This window comes from Salmo trutta, chromosome 26 (assembly GCF_901001165.1).
Source record: "Salmo trutta chromosome 26, fSalTru1.1, whole genome shotgun sequence".
In the NCBI taxonomy this organism is placed as follows: domain Eukaryota; kingdom Metazoa; phylum Chordata; class Actinopteri; order Salmoniformes; family Salmonidae; genus Salmo; species Salmo trutta.
The window spans coordinates 14,380,131-14,407,211 of NC_042982.1; the positions used below are offsets into that span (position 1 = coordinate 14,380,131).

Consider the following 27,081-nt stretch of genomic DNA (forward strand, 5'->3'; position numbering starts at 1 on the left):
GGTGGTAGGGTTTGCGGGGAATAATAAAGGTATATTTAAAAAAAAAGTATGTATATCTATTAAGAGACATACATACATACATACATACATACACACACACACACACACACACACACACACACACACACACACACACACACACACACACACACACACACACACACACACACACACACACACACACATATATATATATATATACACACACATATATATACATACATATACACACACACATATATATACATACATACATACATACATACAATATAAAGATTGTTGCTTCCGTCAATGTATTCCCAAAGAATATATGGGGGATTGGAAATGATGCAGACAATTACATTGACGGAAGTAACAATCTTTCCGCAATATTAAGCTGATCCACCCCTTAAAATAAAAAATGTAATAAAATAAAAATTGAGGTGGTCTCAATGACTCACCTTTTTATGGTTACATTAGGGGTAATGATTATTCTAATTAATAGGTATATTTATGTGGATAGTCTAGTGAAAATGTAAACTGGCTTATTAATTTTGTTTGGGGATTTACTGGATACAATGTTTGGAGTGTAGCTTATTGAAGGCTATTTGGAATATGAACCAACTAGACTAGGCCTATTCATTTATTGCAAATCTCCATCCCTGACCTAATCCATCAAGTTAGGTCTGATTACTAGGCTTTATTGCAGTGTGTCTTGTTGTCATTGGTGACAAAGCAGAGACCTAGATATTTGTTTAGTCCTCGCTCAAGTCCTCTGATAGGCTCAGCTCAAACTTCAGACGGTCGAGTCAAAATCCACAATGTGCCAACTAGAAGCCTATTTTTTTTTAATAGTTTTTCATACCAGTATACGTTGACCTCAAATGTTGTACATGGTACTCAAAATGCGTGCAGGTTGTTAGGTCTGGTGTGTGTGATACTGCTATGGCAGCAGCCCCCAGCGTCTCATAGCCGCCCTCTCTTCAAGAACTACAGGAGCCTGGCAGAGAAACCAGGAGCCTAGCCTGTGTGTGTGTGTGTGGCTGTGCTCCACTGAGGCAAGGAGTAGAGTACTGGACGCTGCCAGGTGGGCCTCACTATAATGACCAGGGTTCTCCCTCTCCCTCCTTCTCTTCTGCCCCTCTCTGGCTCTCTCCCTCATTATAATGAACAGGGCTCCTTCTGCATTCCTCCCCCTCTCTGTGGGAGGCCAGTGGCCCGTGGATAGACACCTGTGGATAGCTCCATATATTCACCATCTCCCTTGGGAGATTAAAGCTAAGAGCCTTGTCCCACACGCCCACACAGTGTTACATGTCTGGAAAATCCACTGTTTTACAACACCTGGCTAACCTGGCCCACAGAGAGATCTGGTCCACAGAGAGATCTGGTCCAACACCGCCCCCTATGGGGCTGGCTCAGTGGTTGTGGCGGTGTATGTGTGGGAGTGTGTGTGCGCATGTCTCACCTCTGTGCTTGTGGTAGGAGAGCTCCCTGTTGGTCACTCTGAGCCACCTCTTCTTGAAGTTCCTCTTGCCGATGCGTTTCCTTCCCTGGGCCCGCTTCTGTATCTCCCTGAAGCAAAATAAATATTGACTTGATATTGGCACAGTAAGTTTAACTTTACAGCCAACAACCAATATTTATGTGTAGCTTTCTTTATGAACCAGAAAATCAACCAATCAATATACAGGACTGTTTATTAGAGTTAGTTAGCTAGCTAAGTTAATGATCCCGCTTAGCGACAAACCCCTCTGGTCAGGACAAACTCCTGGCCTTAGTTATGACACCAAACTTTTTAAGTTAAGTTTAAAGATTTAGTCCTGGACTAAAAAGCACTTTCAGTCCAGGAAAAGGACACATTATCTTTACCCCACTAGCTATCAATAACTGGATGTGAGCCACTCACCCCTCTTTGAGAACCACAGAGTCTTCCACCCCGCTGGACTCCTTACTGACGTTGGAGGAGATCTCATCTAGGAACTACACACACACACACACACACACACACACAATATCAGATGGAAACACCATGCTAAATCAGCAATGCATACAAAACTAACATGGAAAAGCGATTTACCAACATGTGGTTGGTAAAACCTTGAGTTTGACACATGGCCTACAAAATCAAAATGTAATAAGGTCGCTTCACAACCAAAAACTCACCTTTTTTACTTTTTCAATACATTTGTCTTCTTGGAATGATTTGAAGAAATCATACATGTAGGATTCTTTAAAACTAGACTAAAGACAAAACACAGTCACAAAAAGTGTTAGTTTTGCTCAGAGCAGACCTACAGACACAACCCACTGGGCAAAAACAGGTTAAATCAACAACGTTTCCACGTTATTTCAACCCCCCAAAATCTATGACGATCATGATGAATCAATATGGAAAACTAATTGGATTTGCAAAAAGTCATCAACGTAAAGGCAATGTCTTTCTTTCACCCAACTTTTAAACCTAAATCCAAGGACTTAGTGAAATGTTTAGTTGATTTCACGTTGAATTCATGTTAGTTGACAACTCGACCAAATGTAAATCAAATTTAGACGTTGAACTGACGTCTGTGCTCAGTGGGAATGAATGATTGATAGACATGTTGACTGACTGATATACACAAGGGAAGATTGATAAGCATGTTGGAGAGGCTGATAAGAGACATCCATACATACCAGTTTGTTTTTGGACAGGCTACCCCAGCTCCCCAGAGTCTGGATGGTCTTGGAGATGAGAGTGAGTGTTCGGGAGACCTCTAGGTCCTGACAGAGGAGTGTACAAAGCACGGTCAAATACCAGGGTCATGTTCATTAGGCACCGAACTGAATAAAATCAAACTAAAACAGGGAGGGATAACTTATGGTCAATTACAAACACAAATTCTCATTTTCCATTGCAAAACATTAAAAAACAAAATGTTCTCTGTTGCGTGCCCTAATGAATACAACCTAGTTTATATCACAACAGCACAGCGGCAGGGCACCCCTGCTAAATTATTATAGGGGAAACACTTCACACAATAGAGTCTCATGTGTACACATTCTCTAGAAAACTGTAAAAACAGTCAGGTCATGTGAATATGCATCAAAACATTTTTAGAATCTAATCCAGTTTCTCAAATAAATCATGGGGAGCCTTATTTTTGTTCTAACCCAGTAATAACACTCCTAACTCAATAAATCAAGGGTTTGATGATATAATACCAGTGTGCTCTCCCTGAGGGTCCTCTGGAATCCATTCAGAAACACATATCTAATCTACCCTTCCAAATATGTAATTTGAGGTTCAAGAATAACTAATCAGTTTTATCTTGTTTAGCTTTTGACGGCATCTTATTTTTGGAACATTTATTTCACTAAACATAAAAATGGTTTGACAAACATAGGAAGTTTGGAGTAGCCTACACACCATTCCATCACTGGAACATCCTCAAGTTTTGGAAATGTACATGCACGTAATTGCATCATTGCACGCAACATGTATGGCATGATGTAGGCCTATAGTGAATGTACATTTCACGTTTAAAGCCACTGCTACTTTGTTCTGCTGTGCTAAATGGGTTCTTTGCATGCTTTTTAGTCAGCCCTGGTTTCCATAGAGTTTCAGCCTGCCACAGAATTCTACCCGGTACGAAAGGGTCCCAATCGCTCCCTTCAGCTCCATCTGTAGATGAGCTTCTGGGAATGATAGAAGGCAAATCTCCATCTCCTCAGAGGTCTAATAGTCTCCAGCATCCACAACACGTCATACGCAACCACTGGCTGGCAGATCAGAGGAGTACCACACACACCACAACTCTAGTTTTCATACCAGTATACTTTGACCTCAAATTGTGTGCATGGTACTCAAAATGCATGCAGGTTGTTAGGTCTGGTGCGTGCGATACTGCTATGGCAGCAGCCCCCAGCGTCTCATAGCCACCCTCTCTTCAAGAACTACAGGAGCCTGGCAGAGAAACCAGGAGCCTAGCCTGTGTGTGTGTGGCTGTGCTCCACTGAGGCAAGGAGTAGAGTACTGGACACTGCCAGGTGGGCCTCACTATAATGACCAGGGTTCTCCCTCTCCCTCCTTCTCTTCTGCCCCTCTCTGGCTCTCTCCCTCATTATAATGAACAGGGCTCCTTCTGCATTCCTCCCCCTCTCTGTGGGAGGCCAGTGGCCCGTGGATAGACACCTGTGGATAGCTCCATATATTCACCATCTCCCCTGGGAGATTAAAGCTAAGAGCCTTGTCCCACACGCCCACACAGTGTTACATGTCTGGAAAATCCACTGTTTTACAACACCTGGCTAACCTGGCCCACAGAGAGATCTGGTCCAACACTGCCCCCTATGGGGCTGGCTCAGTGGTTGTGGTGTGTGTGCAACCACTGGCTGGCAGATTAGAGGAGAGTAGTAACACACCTCTGTCCCCTCAACGCACCTTCCTAAATCCATGATAGATGCTCTAGACCTTCTTTTCAAGGACCAATGAGCATGTACTATGCACAGTAAATATTCACAGACTCTTACCATTTAAAACAGTCTGAAATGCTTTGAGCGATGCTCATGTTCAACACATATTCCTCCAGAAAGCTAGGGGATGGGTTTACTCCAGTAATCTAAGTGAAAGGATTGTCCCGTGATTTGCACAAAGAAATAGGCCCATGACCTGTAGGACACAATTCTAACATTTAGGCTACAGTACAGGTACATATACTAATAAATGACATGGTAAAATGATAATTAGGCCAACACAGTAATATCATAGGCTACATGGGATTCATTAGAACAACTTGGCTAACAATTCAGTTCGATAGTAGGCTAGGCCTAGCACAACTTTATAATCAAACAGTTGACTAGTGTTTCGTGCTTGGTTTAGTCATTGTCGGTAGCCTAGCCTACTTTACTTGGGAGCTACTTGGTCGTTCAAAAGTGTTCCTGGATGTCAATGTTTGTTTTTCATTGTTGCCTCTGGTCACTGCTGGTGCGATTTGTTCATGGAAGAGTCTAAGTGGTCCCGTGTGGCTCAGTTGGTAGAGCATGGCACTTGCCAGGGTTATGGGTTCAATTCCCACAGTGAACCAGTATGAACTAAATATGAAAATGTATGCATTAATTAGCGTGTATGCGTGTGTGTGTGTGTGTGTACTCACTACTGTAAGTCGTTCTGGATAAGAGCGTCTGCTAAATGACTAAAATGTAAATTATTTGGGATGTTCAACTGACTTTTTTTGTTGTCAGATTTTTTTTTGAAGGACATCTTACACCAAAATGCATGAAAATGTAATTATGTTGACACCATCTTAAAATATAACTGATACGCGCCACTGCACTAAAGGGCGATGAGGAGCAAACAGTGGCTGTGCAGTCATGACTCTCTCATTCAAGGGCACTGCTCGCTTGGTTTGCTACAAAAACATGTTATAACTTGTCACTGATTTTAAACAGATTTTTGGCAATAAAGCCCTTTTTCAACTTACCTAGTCAGACAAACTCATGGATACCATTTTTATGTCTCTGTGTGCAGTTTGAAGTACGTTTAAAGTATTTGTGTGAGTCAACGCTTACTAGCATTAGCACAATAACAAAATCTAGCTGTTCCAAAGACTTCCAGTCATTGTGCTAATGCTAGTTAGCAATTGCGCTAACGCTAGTTAGCAACTTCTGCATGTTGAGACAAAATTAGTATCCATGAGTTCATACTGGGTAAGTAGAAAAAGCACTAAGTGCAAGATTTTGTCAATTATCTTAAAAGCAGGTCTCAGAATAAATATTTTGTAAAAAAATACATTTTCTATTTTTTAATCATATTTTTGGGAGTGGTGGCACTTCTAAATTAATACATTTTTTTTTTACCTTTATTTCACTAGGCAAGTCAGTTAGGAACAAATTATTTTTTACAATGACGGCCTACACCGGCCAAACCCGGACGACGCTGGGCCAATTGTGCGCCACCCTATGGGACTCCCAATCACGGCCGGTTGTGATTCAGCCTGGATTCGAACCAGGGTGTCTGTAGTGATGCCTCAAGCACTGAGATGCAGTGCCTTAGACCACTGCACCACTCGGGAGCCCAAATACAGGGGGAACACTTTCACTTCTAAATAGCTATACCATGACACTAAAGTGCAAACACTTAGGATACCTCCTATGTGACACAAATGTAAAAAACATAGGCATATGGGCGTACTCACAGGATGGTGTGGGCGGAGCTGGAAAGTGTGTGGCGAGAGAACGGCGACGGCGAAGAAGCGCAGGAACACGAAGCTGCTGACTGCCGAATACTGGACGTGAGGATCATCTGCAGACGAGGGGACAGGAGAAGCGCAATAAAAATAAAGCTTTGCTACCTGTCCTTATCCATTGACTGCTCACAAGGTAAGAAAACAAGGATGTCATTTTTTTTATTTGGTGAACTATCCCATTAATCAAATGTATTTATAAAGCCCAATTTACATCAGCCGATGTCACAAAGTGCTGTACAGAAACGCAGCCTAAAACCCCAAACAGCAAGCAATGCAGATACACCTATTGACCCCAGACAGGCTAACAACTGGGACAGGCCCAGTTCCAGGCTGATCTCATCTGTTCCCTGGACCTTATTGACTCACCTAGTGGATTTGAAAGGACTGGATCGGGATTGGCATAAGCAATGACCCTATATCAGGGTTGATACCTATCCACTACTTTCAGATCAACAAAGGGTACAATAACTGATTTGGGACTGTGCAGTGCTGTACACAGTACACACGCTTTTACAAACACACACATACATACACAGGTCATGCTCCTCCTACCATTAAAAAGGTGCCAATTCATATGAGCATAGAGGTTTATGAGAACATGACTCGTACAAAGTTCCAACACTACACATTAACAGGACCTTCTCACAGATTCAGTAGCTTCTACTTGAAGGGCCAATGTCAAACATACTATTAGACAATCTCCTGCACTTTAGTCAGGCTTCTGGCTCCACCTCATGGTGGACATGGTCTCTACAAGATACTGTTTACTGATGGAAGACTCATTACACTTCCCTTTACAGAGTGTTTTTTATAAAGTAACTAGATAATACTTGGGAAAGATTGGCATAATATTTCTGTATCTAATCTACCATATTTTCCTTTGGATAGAGACCTGGACTTTTCTACACTAATGCTTATAAAAAGGGACTTACACAAAATCAACCCTATATTTTGGTATGAAAACATCTCAGAAACTTGATTTGTGGTTAGTGGGCATTCTCTCTAATGTGATGAGGCACAGTAAGTATTGATGAGAGAGCGGTGACTGAGGAATAGGGTTGCAAAACTTTCCCGGAAAGTTTAGCAATCCCCCAAATAGGATTTTTTTCAAAACGGGGAACTTTGGAAAGGTTTCTGGAATTGTGCAATCCTGCTGAGGATGAGGTAGGATGAAGGTGAGGAGAGAGGACGAAGATGTGTGATGCCCCGCTCACCTGGGAACCGCTTGGAGGCCATGTGACGCAGCGAGCGGAACACGTCACACATGAGCGGGGGACAGCTGGAGCTGGACTGGGTGATGGACGAGAACACCTTCTGGACGTACCCCTGCAGGTTCTCCTGGAGAGGACGAACACGCACGTCGTGAACACACACACACACACACACACACGCTTATTATAACAGTTCATTCTGTATACCACCCCACTACTAGACAATACACTGATAGACAGCTTGCGATGCACCGGACAAATGTATACTGTACCTTGTTGACCTCAACGTTGTCTCCTTCTTTCAGTTTGATCGGGTCAATTTCACAGGTTTTGTTGGATTCACAAATCTACGAGAAAAAAAAGATAACTTCGTATTTAGCTGTTATGCTGAGTTTTGAATGCATTTTCAAAACATGTTGTTCCTAGGTTATGAAATGAGCTTCTACGATGTGGTTCATAGCACGGCTTACTTCTTAGGATCGGTGTTCATCTATGACATAATCCATTTTCTCACATTATTCTCCAGGTAACATATGATGTACATTACCTCATCCAATACAGGCTTCAGGGTGACCGTCAGGTAGCTCCGCCCTACAATCTTCATCATGTCGTCGATGCAGCGCGTTGCCAGGGAGTTGCCACGGAAAATGGTGTTGGCCTCCCTAGACAGACAAGACGGGGTTCAGAGGACAGGATGCCTATTCACTATATAGAGCACTACTTTTGCCCAGAGCCCATAGGGCCTAGGAGAAGTGTGTACTACTCACTGAGTGTTCTCCAGTTCCAGGACAGTGATGGCGGAGACGAAGGGCACCAGGCGGCTGTGGTGGAGCAGCAGGCGGACCACGGGCAGCACCGCCTCATACCTCTCCCTGCAGATGTCCCCCAGAATGTGGGCCGCTGACGCCGAGATGGGCTGAGAGGGCGAAGAGAGACAGATGGAGAGAGCCGGGGGGGACAGAGAGAGGTTCTGAAAGAAATCCTCTTATTCTCAACAGGCACCATACGGTGAGCGACGATTGGTCAGCCACTAATGGTTATTAGTTGACCGCAATTCAACGTGTAGATGGCCACCACTCATGACAAACTACTGGCAGCGGTGTGGAATACACAGTGGGGTCTGTGGTTGGCCACTGATGATTTTTGACAGATTGTCGGTCCTATGCGTCCTCTATTGTACACTCATAACTTTCTTCCTTAAAGGGAAACTTGGGGATTTGGGCAATGAGGCCCTGTATCTACTTCCCCCGAGTCAGATGAACTTGTGGATGCCATTGTTATGTCTGTGTCCAGCATGAAAGAAGTTTGAGGTAGTTTACCGAGCCAATGCTAATTAGCGTTAGCACAATGACTGGAAGCATATGGGTATCAGTTAGCATCCCTTTAAGTTCCTTAATGAGCATAATGTACCATTCAGGCAGACCAGGTGTGTGAGGTTAGTACCTTAATGTCTGGGGACTTGAGCAGCAGCGTGCGGAGCGGTGTGTAGCAGGCGGATGGCAGCACATTGTCCTCGATGTAGGTTACGTTGAGCCTCAGAGAGCCCAGGTCGTCTGTCTTGGACTTCCCGTTCCCTTTAGGCTGGAGGAGATACCTGTGGACCAGGGAAAGACACCCAACAAAACACACCCAGTCAGCGTTAGAGTGATGGCCAGTCGACACATTTGTATTTGACAGTGGTGAGTAGGGCTGCACATTTCCAATAACTTATGTCCAGGTTTAATATAGAAATACCGGTTGAAAGCTTCATGGAATCAGGACAGAGTAAGCAGGACATCTGGAGTCCTCCAACCAGAATGTCTGGAAAAACTGGGAGTTTTGGCAAAGTTGCCAGAATTTCGCAACCCTAGTGGTGAGACGCAAATGATGCTGTCAATGCTGCCCACAACATGGGTCATGAAATGTAACGTTTTCAGCCATATATTGCTTTTTCACTTTCAAATCCATTTCCTGTCCACATCGATTAAACAAACATAATAAAGTAGTATTTATATAACAAAAGCTTTGGAGTTGGAGTTTTACACCTCTGGTAGTGTAGTAGCTTTAAAAAAAAAAAACTATGCAAAGATTTCAAACAGAACGCGAAAAACAATGCATAGTTGAGCAATTAAGCTGCGTGTTAAAGCAGCGTGTGAATGAGCTTGGTGAGCCTGTACAGCTGCCTAGCCACCAACAGATGGAGCAGTTTTCACAGATTTACATCAGGCTGGAACTCTTCATCGCTTCGAAAGCTGCAGCTATGTTTGTCTCTAATCTGCTTGAACTGTAATCGTACTGCAGTACTCAGACACCCAGAAACCTCAGTTGAGCCCATGTATTCTGGGACAGTCAATAGATCAATATACATTTTGTTCAGCCGAGTTGTGGGTCTGTATGTTAGAGTGTATGTATAGATCATCCCTGCCTTTCTCTCCCTCTCTCTAAAGGAGATGGGGTTCTGCTGTCTCCATGCAAACTGACACCCACACACTAGTCTCACGGCCCTCATGCAAAACACATAGATCGGTATCTGCGTAATCCCTTATCACCTAGATGCGCGCACACACACACACACACACACACACACACACACACACACACACAGTTTACAGAACACCACCAACGCAGTGTTCAAAGCAGTCTGAAGACGACGGAAGTAACCAGTCCAAAAAAAGTACCACAGATAGAGTTGCAAGACCGGGGGACAGGATCTGGCACAGGTTCATCTCCAATTATATATTGTTAAAGGTGCTATACGTAGGATTTTGGATCATTTCGAAAACCTGTTTGAAGCTGGTAGACCAAAACTGACAACAGCTGTAAAAATAATACAATGATTCCCTACACTATTCAGTGCTTATTTTCTCAGGTAAACTGAAATTGAGAGAAGTGTTGAATTTTAGCTACCAGGAAATGATAGTGATTTCCAGTAGATAACACAGCCACAAAATCAGAACAGTTTTCCCAGTTTGACAACAGACGCTGTTCAGGCGGGAGAAATCAATAGGCGAATATCATAGCCAATCACAACACTGGCGGGTAAGTAATACTGTGAAACACTATAATTCCACTATTAGCGCCAGATATAAATGGATATTCTGAAATTACAATACAAAAAAAATAAAAAATCCGATGTGTAGCAGCTTTAAAACACAAGAAAAAAAAAACGTATTACTATTAAGTAGAAATAGGAAAGAATATGAAGGAACTGGATGTACCCCTATTCCTCTATTCACAAAGAGTATTGCAGCAGGACTGATATATTGTAGGATCAGTTGTGCCTTTTAAATCATAATGAATAAGATTATATGGACAGGGGGAACCTGATCCTAGATCAACAGTACCCCTCGGATTATTTGTGAGTATGGGCCTTTTTAACATCCACCTCACAATGTGCAGATCTGATCTAGCATCCACGGATCTATGCAGAAAAGAAGGTCAGCACTGTGAGGGGTGTGACGTCAGAGCGCCGGATTGTTGTGGCTGATAAAACGAGGCGAGTAGCAGCGGAGTGCGTAAGACCCTCTGTGTCATGTCCCCTTATCTGTCATCTGCTAATCAGTCTATTCATTTCAGCTAGCTAGCGCGGCAGTCAGATTACATTCTTCAGGTTGAGCGCAGCAGCAGGCGTGTGGCTGCGTGCAGTGAGTGCACGACGTGTCCATGTGAGAGAAAGAAAGTGTGTCACGGTCACCCGATTTCCTTAGTAGACTATGTGGCTCTGGTACAAAGTAGTGCAGTGTAGAAGGAATAGCGTGCCACTTTCGAATGCAACCAGTGTGTTTCGGAAAACACACACAGCAGTGTCTGAGTGTGTAGTTAGAAGCTAGAGCTGTGGGCTCCTATGGGCATGCGGACGCTACGTGCACCTTTGCATATTGGTGCGTCAGTATGCGAAATCTCTCGAGTTAGTGTGAGTAACCTGGCGCGGAAGCATCAGGAAGACAATGTACGAGGCGAAGCTGTGATGTGTCACCGTTCTTACCAGGCCCTGTGAATGTGGTCATTTCGCAGGATCTTGACAGATACCCGCGTCTCCCCAAGGAAGACATCCTGCGCCAAATTCCCATTGTTCCACAAGTCAACTCTGGAACACACACGCACACACACGCACACACACACACACACACACACACACACACACACACACACACACACACACACACACACACACACACACACACACACACACACACACACACACACACACACACACACACACACACACACACACACACACACACACACAGAGACACACACACACACAGAGACACACACACACACAGAGACAGAGAGAAACACTCAATCACACATACTAATTGAATGTGATATTTGCAAATACACTATAAAAATCTACAAATAAGGGACCAATGCCCCTTCCCCTTCCAAACACACCACTTACCATTGGCTGGTTGGCACTCTCATGGAAACCACATCAATCTCAACACATAAACACAAAATACACTGATGAGTTACTCCTTACCGGTGTGAAGTATACAAATTGCAGTACACTTAAAAAATACACATGCAATTAAAATCACCTCAAATCCAAACCTGAAAGTCATGCATGTGTGTTTACCTCTCTTGGCCCAGCCTAGTCTTACCCGACTGTAAACCCAGTGAGCTATGTAGCTATGAGTCAGTCGGCTGTAGGTGACGCAAACAGAGACACAAACCCCACAGGTCCTTAACCACCAACTTTGCATTACACACTACACCGGTTGTGACTAACACAATCCAATCAAATCTGGTTGAATTGAAACACACTTGAAAAATCCTCTTCTGATTACATCCCAGAAGTCGCTCCAGAGAGATGGAGGTATGGTGGTCTGTTTGTCAGTGTGTGGAAAAAAATCCAACCCACAGATGTTCTGTTAAAGGTCGGAAGGAAAATATAGGAAAAAAAGAGAAGTAAAAAAAGAAGAGAGAAAAGCAGAAGGAGAAAAGAGAAAAAAAGATAAGAGAAAAATAGAAGAGAAAGGAGGAGAGGAAAGAAGAGGAAAGGGAAAAGAATAGGGGAAAGGGGAGATGGCACACTCACTTGATCTCCAGCTTTTCAATGTCCTCCTCCTCTACAGGGAAATTAGACTTTTTTGTGTAACTGTTGGGCCTTGTGACCTGAGGACAACAACAAGACGGAATTTACATCAGTCTTCTCCAGCAAATACCAACTCAGATGAGTTAACGTGATGGCGCCGGAGGGGATGGTTGCCGTCTTAATGGCTCTTAACCAACCATGCTATTTTGTTTGTTTTTTTTCGCATTGTTTTGTACATAATGTTGCTGCTACCGTCTCTTATGACCGAAAATAGCTTCTGGACATTAGAACTGCGATTACTCACCTCAGATTAGACAGAGTTTTTCTTCAATGAGTCGGACGGGAGGGATATACTACTACAGACACCCGACCAGGCCCAGATCCCCATCATTAGCTGGAGAAGGAAACTGAGATTTCGCGGAAAAAGATCAGGGTGCCTTGTGAGGATCAAGTGACGGGTGGCTAATCTGCCTTTGCCTTCCGTCCTGCTAGCTAACGTTCAATCGCTGGAAAATAAAATGGGACAAACTGAAATCATGTATATCCTACCAACGGGACATTAAAAACTGTAATATCTTATGTTTCACCGAGTCGTGGCTGAAAGACGACATTAAGAACACACAGCTGGCGGGTTATACACTATCGGCAGGACAGAACAGCAGCAGCCTCTGGTAAGACACGGGGCGGGGGCCTATGCATATATGTAAACAACAGTCAGCACACGATATCTAAGTCAGTCTCGAGGTTTTGCTCGCCTGAGGTAGAGTATCTCATGATAAGCTGTAGACCACACTATCTACCTAGAGAGTTTATCATCTGTATTTTTCATAGCTGTCTACATACCACAACAGACCGATGCTGGCATTAAAACCACACTCAATGAGCTGTATACGGCCATAAGCAAACAGGAAAACGCTCATCCAGAGGCGGCGCTCCTAGTGCCAGGGGACTTTAATGCAGGGAAACTTAAATCAGTTTTACCTCATTTCTATCAGCATGTTAAAACGTGTAACCAGACCACCTTTACTGCACACACAGAGACGCGTACAAAACTCTCCCTCACCCTCCATTTGGCAAATCTGACCATAATTCTATCCTCCCGATTCTTGTCCACAATCAAAAATGAAAGCAGGACGCACCATTGACTTGACCATTCTTCCGATGGTATTGAGGAGTACACCACATTAGTCACTGGCTTTATCAATAAGTGCATCGAGGACGTCGTCCCCACAGTGACTGTATGTACATACCCCAACCAGAAGCCATGGATTACAGGCAACATTCGCTCTGAGCTAAAGGGTAGAGCTGCCGCTTTCAAGGAGCAGGACTCCAACCCGGAAGCTTATAAGAAATTGCGCTATGCCCTCCAATGAACCATCAAACAGGCAAAGCGATAATACAGGACTAAGATAGAATCTTACTACACCGGCTCCAATGTTCGTCGGATGTGGCAGGGCTTGCAAACTATTACAGACTACAAAGGGAAGCACAGCCGAGAGCTGCCCAGTGACAAGCCTACCAGACGAGCTAAATAACTTCTATGCTCACTTCAAGGGCAAGTAACACTGAAACATGCATGAGAGCATCAGCTGTTCCGGACGACTGTGTGATCACGCTCTCCGCAGCCGATGTAAGTAAGACCTTTAAACAGGTAAACATTCACAAGGCCGCTGGGCCAGACGGATTACCAGGATGTGTACTCCGAGCATGCGCTGACCAACTGGCAAGTGTCTTCACTGACATTTTCAAACTCTTCCTGTCTAAGTCTGTAATACCAACATGTTTGAAGCAAATCACCATAGTCCCTGTGCCCAAGAACACTAAGGTAACCTGCATAAATGACTACCGACCCATAGCACTCACAACTGTAGCCATGAAATGCTTTGAAAGGCTGGTCATAGCTCACATCAACACCATTATCCCAGAAACCTTAGACCCACTCCAATTTGCATACCGCACCAACAGATCCACAGATGATGCAATCTCTATTGCACTCCACACTGCCCTTTCACACCTGGACAAAAGGACACCTATGTGAGAATGTTGAATAGCTCAGCGTTCAACACCATAGTACCCTCAAAGCTCATCACTGAGCTAAGGACCCTGGGACTATACTCCTCCCTCGGCAACTGGCTCCTGGACTTCCTGACGGGCCGCCCCCTGGTGGTAAGGGTAGGTAACAACACATCCGCCACGCTGATCCTCAACACGTGGGCCCCTCAGGGGTGTGTGCTCAGTCCCCTCCTGTACTCCCTGTTCACTCATGACTGCACAGTCAGGCACGACTCCAACACCATCATTAAGTTTGCTGATGACACCAGTGGTAGGCCTGATCACCTACAACGATGAGACAGCCTATAGGGAGGAGGTCAGAGACCTGACCGCGTGGTGCAAGGACAACAACCTCTCCCTTAACGTGATCAAGACAAAGGAGTTGAGTGTGGACTACAGGAAAAGGAGGACTGAGCACACATCCATTAACATTGACGGGGCTGTAGTGGAGCAGGTTGAGAGCTTCAAGTTCCTTGGCGTCCACGTCACCAACAAACTAACATGGTCCAAGCACACCAAGATAATCATGAAGAGGGCACGACAAAACCTATTCCCCCTGAGGAGACTGAAAAGACTTGGCATGGGTTCTCCGATTCTCAAAAGGTTTTACAGCTGTACCATCGAGAGCATCCTGACGGGTTGCATCACTGCCTGGTATGGCAACTGCTCGGCCTCTGACTGCAAGGCACTACAGAGGGTAGTGCGTACGGCCCAGTACATCACTGGGGCCAAGCTTCCTGCCATCCACGACCTCTATACCAGGCGGTGTCAGAGGAAGTCCCTAAAAATTGGCAAAGACTCCAGCCACCCTAGTCATAGACTGTTCTCTCTGCTGCCGCACGGCAAGCGGTACCGGAGCACCAAGTCTAGGTCCAAGAGGCTTCTAAACAGCTTCTACCCCAAGCCATAAGACTCCTGAACAGCTAATCAAATGGCAACCCGGACTATTTGCATTGCTGCCCCACCACCCCTTCTACTCTGCTGCTACTCTCTGTTATTATCTATGCATAGTCACTTTATTAACTCTACCTACATGTACATATTACCTCGACACTGGTGTCCCCGCACACGACATCAGTACCCCCTGTATATACTGTAGCCCCACTATTGTTATTTACTGCTGCTCTTTAAATATTTGTTAATTCTTCCCTTACTTTTTTTTGTTGGCATTTTCTTAAAACTGCATTGTTGGTTAACTTAAGGTATATGGGGCAGTATATTCGATTTCGGATGAAAAGCGTGCCCAGAGTAAATTGCCTAATACTCGGGCCCAGAGTCAAATATTTGCATATTATTAGTAGATTTGGATAGAAAACACTCTGAAGTTTCTAAAACTTTTTGAATGATGTCTGTGAGTATAAACAGAACTCATATGGCAGGCAAAAACCTGAGAAAAATCCAACCAGGAAGTGGGAAATCTGATGCTTGTAGTCTTTTCAAGTCATTGCCTATCTAACACACAGTGACTTAGGGTTCACTTCCTAAGGCTTCCACTAGATGTCAACAGTCTTTAGAACCTTGTTTCAGGCTTTTGCAGTGAACAGAGAGCAAATAAGAAGGCCGGGAAGTTGGTGACTCAGAAAATTACATGAGTTCATTGGCGCGCGTTCACATGATGAGGTAGCTGTGTTCCATAACGTTTTTCAAGACATTGGAATCGTCCGGTTGGAATATTATTGAAGTTTTATGTTAAAAAGGCCCTAAAGATTGATGCTACACAACATGTTTCTACAAACGTAAATACAACTTTTTTTGACTTTGTCGTGAAATTTTCGGCACGCTTCCTACATTTGGAGTAGCTTACTGAACGCGCAAACAACAAGGAGGTATTTGGACATAAATTATGGACTTTATCGAACAAAACAACATTTGTGGACCTGGGATTCCTGGAAGTGCCTTCTGATGAAGATCATCAAAGGTAAGTGAATATTTATAATACTATTTATGATTTTAGATGACTCCAAAATGGCGGGTATCTGTATTGCCTGGTGTATTTTTCTGAGCGCCGTACTCAGATTATTGCAGTGTGCTTTCCCCGTGAAGCGTTTTTTAAAAATCTGTCACAGCGGTTGCATTAAAAAGATGTTTATCTATAATTCTTTGAATAACAGTTTAATATTTTATCAACGTTTATGATGAGTATTTTTGTTAATTGTTGTGCTGATTCACCGGCAGTTTTTAAAGGCAAAATATTTTCTGAACATCATGCGCCAATGTAAAATGGGGTTTTTGGATATAAATATGAACTTTATCGAACAAAACATACATGTATTGTGTAACATTGAGTCCTAGGAGTGTCATCTGATGAAGATCGTCAAAGGTCAGTGCTTAATTTTAGCTGTATTTCTGGTTTTTGTGACCCCTCTCCTGCTTGGAAAATGGCTGTGTGGTTTTTCTTGTGTTGGCACTGTCCTAACATAATCTAATTTTATGCTTTCGCCGTAAAGCCTTTTTGAAATCGGACAATGTGGTTGGATTAAGGACATGTGTATCTTTAAAATGGTGTAAAATAGTTGTATGTTTGAGAAATTTGAATTATGAGATTTTGTTGTTTTGAATTTGCCGCCCTGATATTTGACTGGCTGTGTCCCGCAGGTAGGGCTAGCGTCCCACGTAGCCCATAGAAGTTAAGGGCTTGTAAGTAAGCATTTCACTGTAAGGTCAACACCTGCTGTACTCGGTGCATGTGACAAAATTTGACTTGATAAACTGTCAAAACCAGCCAGACACCTAGGTTGCGTTCATTAGGGCACGCAATGGAAAACTGTTTCAAACATTTTGGAATGGAAAACAAAATGTGAGCATTCCTGTTAGTCCCTCCCCATTTTAGTCAGTTTTCCTCTGTTGGGAAGAAAACAGATGACATGAGCCGCCAGATGGAAATGAAGTTTACCTCAAAGTTAAAGGTTTCCTCAAACTGAGGGTCGCTGGTCTTCTTTTTCACCTTTGTTTTCTTCTGGTCAGACCTAAGGAGACAGAAGAGTCAGAAATATACTCAAACCTTTCTCATGGGGGTCTATATGAAAGAATAACAGATATAATGCCTAAAATGTTGACACATTGCATTAGCTATGTGGGTTCAATTGAAGTGAGCTCATAATCATGTTCCACTGCAGAGGATGGTAGTCTAGTCTTGTCTTACCTGGCAGGCCCAACGAGCGAGACAGTGGCATACGGGTCACAGTTCTGTCCACTGATCAGAGGCAAGCCCTGGCATTCTATTATCCTGGGGGAGACAAAAGCAACAGGAGAAAACACTAATAAAACCATAGAACACACTAAACTTTGACAGGATTGACCTTATGAGAAACACTTATCAATATTACGTTGTTCTGACAATCTGACCTAGCACTCACAATGTGCTACATAGATGAAATACGCATGCTACAAAAACTGTAAACATGCACATTATTAAGTCTTTGTAGGGAAATGTTTCAACTTCATCTCCAGCACCACCCCCAACATATGTGAAAATTGCACATTTATGTTTTGTAGTAAAAAATATATCTTCCTCTAAGTTTCCAAAGCAACATGCGATTTAAACCAATTATGAGCAGGCATTGCGTACTAAATGGTCTAATAATGGTTGATGATGTCATTGGAAACACTTATCTTCCTCTATTTTTAATGACAAAACATAGAAACGTGCCATTTTCACATATGGTGATGTTGGGGTGGTGCTGGAGATGATGAATATGAAGTGGAACATCGTTTCCTATTTTTAATGTAAGGCTATTACACTTTTATAAAATGTATGATAACTGACAAAACAAATCTTCATTGGAGGGTAGCAGCACAATCTAAGTGCTATTAAATGTTTTATTTAGAATGTTTTACAGGTTTGTCATTCAAACTTTTTTTTTTTAAATCTTACTTAATTATTTAATATATTTTACATGTGATAATGCCACACAGAGGGCCAGAGATTACACACACCTGTGATAATCTGAAGTACCCAAAAAAGCCACTAAATGTCATTTTATAACCCCCCCCCCCCCAAAAAACATGAAAGTTACCAAATCCTGTTTACTGGTAAACTTAGAAAGTTTACAGTAATTGACCTCCCCTTTGTAACGCTAGGGAGGACACACACTGGTACACTGTCATTGTCTGTGTCAGACACACACACACACACACGGCTTTGGTGACATTCTTACAGCATACATCACAGACATCTGTAGCTGTTCATTAGTCCCATGGCTGAGTGAGTGGTTAGGGAAAATCGTCATGACACCCTATGGCTTTAGACAAACCATGCCTACACTTCCTACCTTCTCTGTCAGTTGGCTGATTTTGTTCATTTAACTAGGCAAGTCAGTTAACAAATTCTTATTTACAATGACGGCCTACCCCGGCCAAACCCCAACGACGCTGGGCCAATTGTGCGCCGCCCTATGGGACTCCCAATCACGGCCGGTTGTGATAAAGCCTGGAATCGAACCTGGGTCTGTAGGGACACCTCTAGCACCAAGATGCCTTAGACCGCTGCGCCACTCGGGAGCCCCACGTTGACAGAGAGATATGGTATGGTGTTTCTTTCTACGACATAGGGAGCCAAAAATAGTCCAGAATGTGGGAAATATTCCCATTGACACGGTCACGGGTGTATTTGGTACATACTACTGTAGTTACTATTCATTATAGTACAGAGATGCAACAGTTTATCTACCATAGATTTTCAAAGAGGACACAAGATATAACTTGTCACATTTTTTAAGAAAACTGAAGCTACTATGGTACAACATTGATGCTAAATATACACATGTATTTCACAATTATAAACTGGGTGGTTCGAGCCCTGAATGCTGATTGGCTGACAGCCGTGGTATACCAGACCGTATACCAAGGGTATGACAAAACATTTATTTTTACTGCTCTAATAACCAGTTTAAGGCAACTCAGGGGTTGGTGGTATGTGGCCAATATGCCACAGCCAAGCGCTCCGCATGGCATCGCGCATAAGAACAGCCCTCAGCCGTGGTGTTGGCCATACAGCACACCACCTCGGGCCATATTGCTTAAATATACTCACACAGAAACATATATTTAAGTCTATGAGGGGTGGGGCTTATTGGGCATTACTAACAGCCAGCCAAAGGGTTGAGGGGGAGTTCAACACGTAGTGTGCCCAAAACTTGAACCAAACCACAGCAAAGAAATGATTTGACCCCCCCAATTTCCTTAAACATTTAATTTCCCCCCTTTTTTAATGCAACTCTTAAGTATGATGTTACAAACATGAATACATTTCCAATGCCTTTTCAGATTGCAACTTGAAAAGGATGTTACATTTTTCCTGCATCTAACAAGATGACCACAGTTGATCTGTCATGATTAGTTGATGTACTGTTTCCAGTTGATCTGGGTCATGGGTAGTCACCAATGAAGGGCAGAACATGGGCATGATTACCTTTGTTTGAGGAAGAAGGTGTCAATAATAACTGAATGGTTAGGATTAAGCAGAGTTTTACCATTGTTTGTTTATGCAAATGAAGGGGGGGGGGGTATGTGGGTGTCTAACTAAATGTAAATAATGAATGTGTGGTTATATACAAACAAGGTGGCAGGAAGAGTGTTGTTGTATGCCTGGAGGGTAATGTTCCATATCACTGTATGTTCACACTGTACAGGCACTCAACAGCAGCAGACCTGCTCACTGTATGCAGGGGCCCACAGGGTAACCACCTCCCTCTGCAGTGTACTGGAACGTGTGCTCCTGGAGGGCCCCCAGGTTCACTAAATGATTGAACAAATAACATTCATTCACACTTTTGTACTACTAATTTGCATTGCATCGTGTCTGGTGTTTCATCATGGCACGTTTTAATGTTTTGTAATTAAAAATATAAAGGAAGATAAGTGTTTCCAACGACATTATTAGACCATTTAGTAGGCAATGCCTGCTCATAATTGGTTAAAAATCGCATGATGCATTGGAAACATATATCTTCCTCTATCTTTTTACTACAAAACATAGAAATGTGCAATTTTCACATATGTTGATGTTGGGGTGGTGCTGGAGATGATGAAACACCAGACAGGATGCACATTTTTAAATTTCCCTTCAAGTTATCCCTATCGTTTCCTATTTTTAAAGTAAGGCTAGTGCACTTTTACAACATGTATCCAACAAGTATACAAAAAAATCTTGATTGAGGGTAATAGCACATCCTGAGTGGGTAGGTCAGATTGCCAGAACAGCGCCTATGTAAACACCAGACAGGATGCAATGCAAATTAGCAGTACAGGATGCAACCAAAAGTGTGAATGAATCGGCTGATTTTGTTATTCATTTGTTAACTCTCAGAGAAGAGATAGGCAGGAAGTGGAGGCATGGTTTGTCTAGGCACAGGGCATCATTAAAAAAAAGAAAAACAAACCTGTAAAACAATCCTAAATAAAACATAACCTTTAATAGCATTGGTGTTTAATGAGGGTTTCAGCATGAAATATCCTTATATATATATATATTTATTTTTTTATACACTTATTTCTTTCATCATGTCAATATGTATTTGTTTAGTCAATATTTTGCCGTCAAACTGGTGGCAGTTGTGAAAAAGGTGAACAGCTGAAAGAGTTGCAGAGTTCATTGAAAATAGTCCCATTGTTGATTAGATGCACCCTTCATTAATTAGGCCATTCTCTCTTGAAACATATGGTCTATCCACTAGAAACTCATGGGACATGTACACTGATTGGACAAAACATTAAGAACACCTTCCTAATATTGATGCCATTCCATTCGTGCCGTTCCAACCATTATTAGGAGCCCCTCAGCAGCCTCGACTGATTCAAAGGACCTTAAAAAAAAAATATTGCCCATTCACCCCCTGAATGGAACACAATCCATGTCTCAATTGTCTCAAGGCTTAAAAATCCTTCTTTAACTCGTCTCCTCCCCTTCATCTACACCAATTGAAGTAGATTTAAAAAAAGTATTCACCTGGTCAGTCTGTCATGGAAAGAGCAGGTGTTCTTAATATTTAGCACCCTCAGTGTATATTATGAATACTATAAATACTTTTAAAAAAGTTATTCAAGTATAAATTACCCAGAAAATAAAAAATTATATATATAACCAAAGTTACCATAGATTGCCATATATTTTTGATTAATTACCAAAACTTCCAAAGATTCTGGTAGCTTTGGTAAATTACCGGTAGCTTTACTACCCTAATACTCCCACAGTGACAGGTCATGGTGGAGGAGACAGTAACAGTGAGCAGGTAGTGGTGACACACCGACGACGGCAGCGCGGCGGTTCTGAGACGCCAGCTGCAGCGACCACAGCGGTGGGAGCATTGCTACAGCAGTTTCCTGTCGAGATGCCATCACTTCCTCCTCATTAACCTGCTTGCCCCGGTTTGAATGAGTGAAGCCTAGCAACAACAACATCCACTGACTAACACACACACACACACAATGCAAGCACACAAAACCCTAGAGATGACGATCTCTTGGAAATGCACAAACACACATGCAATGCCAAAGGGAGAGCTCAGGGACAGCACTACAGTATGGATGCACAGTCAAACGCCAACAGAGGAGACAAGTTGTTTGTGAGAGCTGTGTGTGTGTGTGTGTGTGTGTGTGGAGGGAGGGAGGGATGTTGAAAATGAACACAGCGGAGGTGAATTTGCGAGTAGGAGAAAACAGCTGCGGTAAGGGGAACTGAAGAGAGGGTAAACCATGGTTGTGTCTCTGGGCTCTGGCTCCTTAGAGCCTGTTGATGCCTGACTGGGAGGCTTAATGGTGTTGGCCGATCTAGCCCAGCCACAAACAAAAGCTTATCGACAGCAAATAAGACTGCATAGAGAAAATCCACATGTTAATGTACTTGTGTTAAAGACCTCCAATGTTTCTTAAGGTAACAGGTGCCCCTAACGACAGATCTAGGATCAGATTATACTACACCCCACCCTAACCTTACCCATTAAGGGGAAGAAAACAATCTGACCCTGGATCAGTATACTCACCGGACCAGTAGCTGCTGGCACATGGAGCCGTTCTCTATGATCAGTTCATTCAGACGCATCTCCAGGTGGACCTTTCCCTGGGCAGAGAGAGAGGAGACGTCACATGACATCAGAGCATAGTGAAAGTCAACAGGATTTACCTCAGTATTTCTCCTATCAACATTGGTGGTATATGCCAGATCCTATTCAAATGAGTACTGTCTGATCTGTCTCATTCATTTACTCACAGAGGGAGAAGTACAGGCAGAGCACAGTAAGTCAAAGTTATCAAATGAGTCAAATTCAGCTATTATATGAATCTAGTCACAAGACATTCTAAATGAGCCATGGCTGCTGTAACAAGGGGTAGTACAAAAGAGGCATGGCTCAAAGGTGTACTCTCTGAACATATGTTTATAATTGACTTTTAGAGGTTAGGTTACATTCATAGTGCAGCCAACTCTATGAATGAGTTAAACGTTCATTCTAAAGTGGTGGATATGAGTGAGGTACTTGGCTGACTCCTCTAACCTCCCCAGTCTTTCTCTATGGTGGCTTCAGGTTTGTAGTGGCTGTGTGTGCATTAGGGAGTGTGATAAGCCACAGCTAGCTGTCATGTGAACCAACGCTCCGTCTTTATCAGGTCGGATGTGGTGAAGGCTGCTGCATTGCCTTCAGAAGTGTCAGAGGGAGGCAGAAAAACACAAAAAACTAATGCACGCACTCCCTCTCCCCTCCGCAATACAGCATGAGTTGAGCTCAGATAGTGATTGTCGTCACTTATGTTGTTGCTAATGGAAGATAAGCCTTGGTCGACATGGTGAGAACTACTCTGGCATGCCTGCTGGGCTGAGTTAATGTCCCTAGGTACGTGTTCATTAGACACCGAACGAAGGAAAATGGACTGAAACAGGGACGAACTATCTGGACTAAGAAGCACTCTATAATGTTCTGCTGCAAAGCATTTTCTATTGCGTGCCCTAATGTAAGCGACCCAGCTCACTGCCACTCACCTTCCAAAACATGGCCTGTATTGTACTATCAGGTCCATGTACAAGTATCCACTTGGCACAGATATAGGAACAGATTATCCTCCAAGCCCTAACCTTAAGCACTTCTGAAAGGGCAACTTCAACATACTCCAATCTGTACCATCAACAACCGTACAGAAGCAACCACTTCTAACTCACCCTGTTCTTCTCAGCCTATTGCCAACTGCACTCACAGTTTCTGCATCAATTTCAACCCCTTTTTCAGAGAAAACACAAGCACACAGACTGCAGTCCATCACTGATGTAACAAGACTTGGAACACCTACTTCGGGGTGAGTCACTGTAGAAAACACTCCTCAGAATAGCCTAGACTAGGGCAATTCCGCTACAATTGTTTTCACATATGACAACTTTGTGCAACATGACAGCGACGGGAGGCAACAACCTTGGGATTCTGCAGCGAGAGAGAAAAAGATTCTACAAGTCTTAAAGCCATATGAAAGGCCATGCATCTGCAAAGAGAGAGGGAGAGGCAGAGGGGGAAAGAGAGAGCGTGGGAGGATACACTTCCTTAGACACTAAAAAGGGCCCTTTGAACGGCGGGTTTGCGACAGTGGAGAGAAGAAAAAAAACTGCTGTGCGTTGTGAAATACCTAGAGAAGACGAGCACCGTGTTTACAGTGAGATGAGCGAGACTGGAACCTGAAACATTAGGTTCTACCCGTGTCCATCTCCCCCACACAATGTTCTGATTGGGGAGCTTTTAAGCAAAATAGATTGTTTCAAATCAAATATGGCTGCTCTCTTCGTAGAGGATTTAGCCTAGCTAACACTGTCCTCGTCTGGTGTTGCCCAATTGACACTATGCCCACAAACACACACCGCCAACTCGGCTCGGTGTCCTTCTGTTCTTCCCGGACTCAAGCTGTGTCTCTAGTTGGGGAGGCAGCCCTGGTCATCTTCAGAGTGAGTCACTGTTGCAAATCACTCCTCAGAATAGCCCAGACTAGGGCACCGCTAAACATGAAATGCTACAACTGTGGAGTGAAATAGGGTTAAATGGAACTGTCCTACACAGCCTACAGTGATTGGGTAACATGTCTGCGGGCTTAGGTCAGTTCAGGATGCTGTGGCAGTAGAACACAGGGTTATTTCAGCCTGTTCTCCGCCAGATTTCAATGTCCTCAACTCTGCTCATCACTCAAGAACAAAAAACACTCACCACCAGGTTAATGGCACCATTATGTAACCGAGAGGCATCAAATCAAATCAAATTTATTTATATAGCCCTTCGTACATCAGCTGAAATCTCAAAGTGCTGTACAGAAACCCAGCCTAAAACCCCAAACAGCAAGCAATGCATGTGAAAGAAGCACGGTGGCTGGGAAAAACTCCCTAGGAAAAGCTCCTGAGAAAGGCCAAAAACCTAGGAAGAAACCTAGAGAGGAACCAGGCTATGAGGGGTGGCCAGTCCTCTTCTGGCTGTGCCGGGTGGATATTATAACAGAACATGGTCAAGATGTTAAAATGTTCGTAAATGACCAGCATGGTCAAATAATAATAATCATAGTAATTGTCGAGGGTGCAACAAGCACGTCCGGTGAACAGGTCAGGGTTCCGTAGCCGCAGGCAGAACAGTTGAAACTGGAGCAGCAGCATGGCCAGGTGGACTGGGGACAGCAAGGAGTCATCATGCCAGGTAGTCCTGAGGCATCTGACAGTAGCTTTCAGCGAGGGCAGACGCTTAAAGATAGCCTCGTATCGCGTCAATTTGAGTGTAAGAAAACCAGAAATTGAATACACCTTGGAGAGCAGAAGTCCTCTTTTTGTCCCCCAGTCTTTCTCCTTCCTTTGAGCCAGAAGTCCTCTTTCGTCCCCCAGTCTTTCTCCTTCCTTTGAGCCAGAAGTCCTCTTTTTGTCCCCCAGTCTTTCTCCTTCCTTTGAGCCAGAAGTCCTCTTTCGTCCCCCAGTCTTTCTCCTTCCTTTGAGCCAGAAGTCCTCTTTTTGTCCCCCAGTCTTTCTCCTTCCTTTGAGCCAGAAGTCCTCTTTTTGTCCACCAGTCTCTCCTTCCTTTGAGCCAGAAGTCCTCTTTTTGTCCCCCAGTCTCTCCTTCCTTTGAGCCAGAAGTCCTCTTTTTGTCCCCCAGTCTCTCCTTCCTTTGAGCCAGAAGTCCTCTTTTTGTCCCCCAGTCTTTCTCCTTCCTTTGAGCCAGAAGTCCTGCCATCAGAAACAGCAGAGCTCCTGGTTCTTTCTCAATTTTCGAAAAAGTACATCCTCTCCTCGCCTCATCACTGATCTGAAAGAACTGACCAGGTGAAAGCCAACCAATGAGCTTCCACCATATTGTTTTCACCTGTCAAGTCTCTTCCAATCAGTGTAGATGAAGGGGAGAAGACAAGGTGAGAAAAGATTTTTTTATCAATTGAGCTAGAGCCCCTGTGGATCAGCCCAGTTGCCAAGCCTCTCAGCTTAGAGAGAATACAACAACAGGATGTGAGGAGGAGGTGTCTGCTGCAGTTACACAGTTGGACCAAGCCAAATGTCTGACTGGTGACCAACTAGAATCAATACCATTGGACAGCCTTATGTTGGCTAAATGACCGCATATAGGAACTAGCACAATGACTAGAAGGTGAACCTTTCCCCCCAGACCAACTGGGTACACATAAAGATGTCTGAACACTGTCTGACTGACACCCACCTGGACTTCAGAGTTAGGGTCCACGGGCTGCAGGCCGAACCAGTGCTCCTTCCCACTGAATTTACACAGTTCCTCCTTCCGGATGGATACTTTCCCTGAAACCACACATGGACAGACAGATGTCAACATACTTGGAAATCCTCTAGCTGAAAGCATAGTGTAACTGTGTGTGTGTGTCAGTTCCTACTCACCGACAGGCAGGTCCCTTTGAAAAACACCCTTGGCGAATACGTAGAAGGACAAACACTGAAATGGTCGTGGGATCTCAAAGTAGAAGTCCTCACCGTAGAAAGGGCTGGAAAACAACCACACAGGAAGTCGTTGAAGTGAAGAGCAAAATGCCATCTTTAGGCTACGTTCAGAGAACAGGCTGACCTCTGTGGAAAGGGAACATTTACTGAAAACTTGGTTGGCTTTTCATTGGGAAATGTTTATGACTGATTAGCCTGATCCCAGAACTGTTTTTGCAGCCAAACAACTTATGTGACAAGAAGTTGGCAAGACAAACAGATCTGGGACCAGGCTACTATTTCAAGGGCCAGAAGACAACACACCGACGACAACACAAACCAAGGCCTTATCCACAGACCGCCCTACATCAGCAATCATTAAACAGCAGGTGCTAAATATAGCCTAGCTCTGTGGTGGCCAGGCCTCCTAGGACTGACTGACCAGCATACAAGTGGTTTGGAAGAGCAGGCAGAGAGGGTGCCAAGCAGACGTACCATCCAGCTATGACCAGGGTCATTTGTGTTCATTACTACACATGTGCCGACCGGAGAGAATGTTTTGAAAAGGAGCTGGTGCAACTTAAACCTTGTACATTTTTTTTTCTTCCATTGGGTTAAGTGTCTCGCTCGCAGTCCTGAGCCCAATCTCAATTCCTTAAAAATCTATTATATTTTCATCTCCTCCCCATCACTTAGAAATAGTTGCTAGGTGAA

General features: G+C 43.7%; 1 protein-coding gene across 1 annotated transcript in view; it reads right to left on the reverse strand.

Moving 5' to 3' along the window:
• LOC115163204 (ras GTPase-activating protein 2) overlaps positions 1-27,081 on the reverse strand; it is a 48,739-nt gene that overhangs the window by 13,796 nt on the left and 7,862 nt on the right. Inside the window, exons 3-19 of the mRNA XM_029714902.1 lie at positions 26,329-26,432; positions 26,138-26,232; positions 22,466-22,542; positions 17,629-17,712; positions 17,380-17,452; positions 12,438-12,514; positions 11,382-11,483; positions 8,861-9,011; positions 8,185-8,333; positions 7,965-8,079; positions 7,690-7,764; positions 7,421-7,544; positions 6,156-6,262; positions 2,656-2,742; positions 2,146-2,223; positions 1,889-1,962; positions 1,448-1,554 (exon numbers count right to left, since the gene is read on the reverse strand). Coding sequence (XP_029570762.1) covers positions 1,448-1,554; positions 1,889-1,962; positions 2,146-2,223; positions 2,656-2,742; positions 6,156-6,262; positions 7,421-7,544; positions 7,690-7,764; positions 7,965-8,079; positions 8,185-8,333; positions 8,861-9,011; positions 11,382-11,483; positions 12,438-12,514; positions 17,380-17,452; positions 17,629-17,712; positions 22,466-22,542; positions 26,138-26,232; positions 26,329-26,432 — 1,679 coding nt within the window. The remainder of the gene's footprint in view (positions 1-1,447; positions 1,555-1,888; positions 1,963-2,145; positions 2,224-2,655; positions 2,743-6,155; positions 6,263-7,420; positions 7,545-7,689; positions 7,765-7,964; positions 8,080-8,184; positions 8,334-8,860; positions 9,012-11,381; positions 11,484-12,437; positions 12,515-17,379; positions 17,453-17,628; positions 17,713-22,465; positions 22,543-26,137; positions 26,233-26,328; positions 26,433-27,081) is intronic.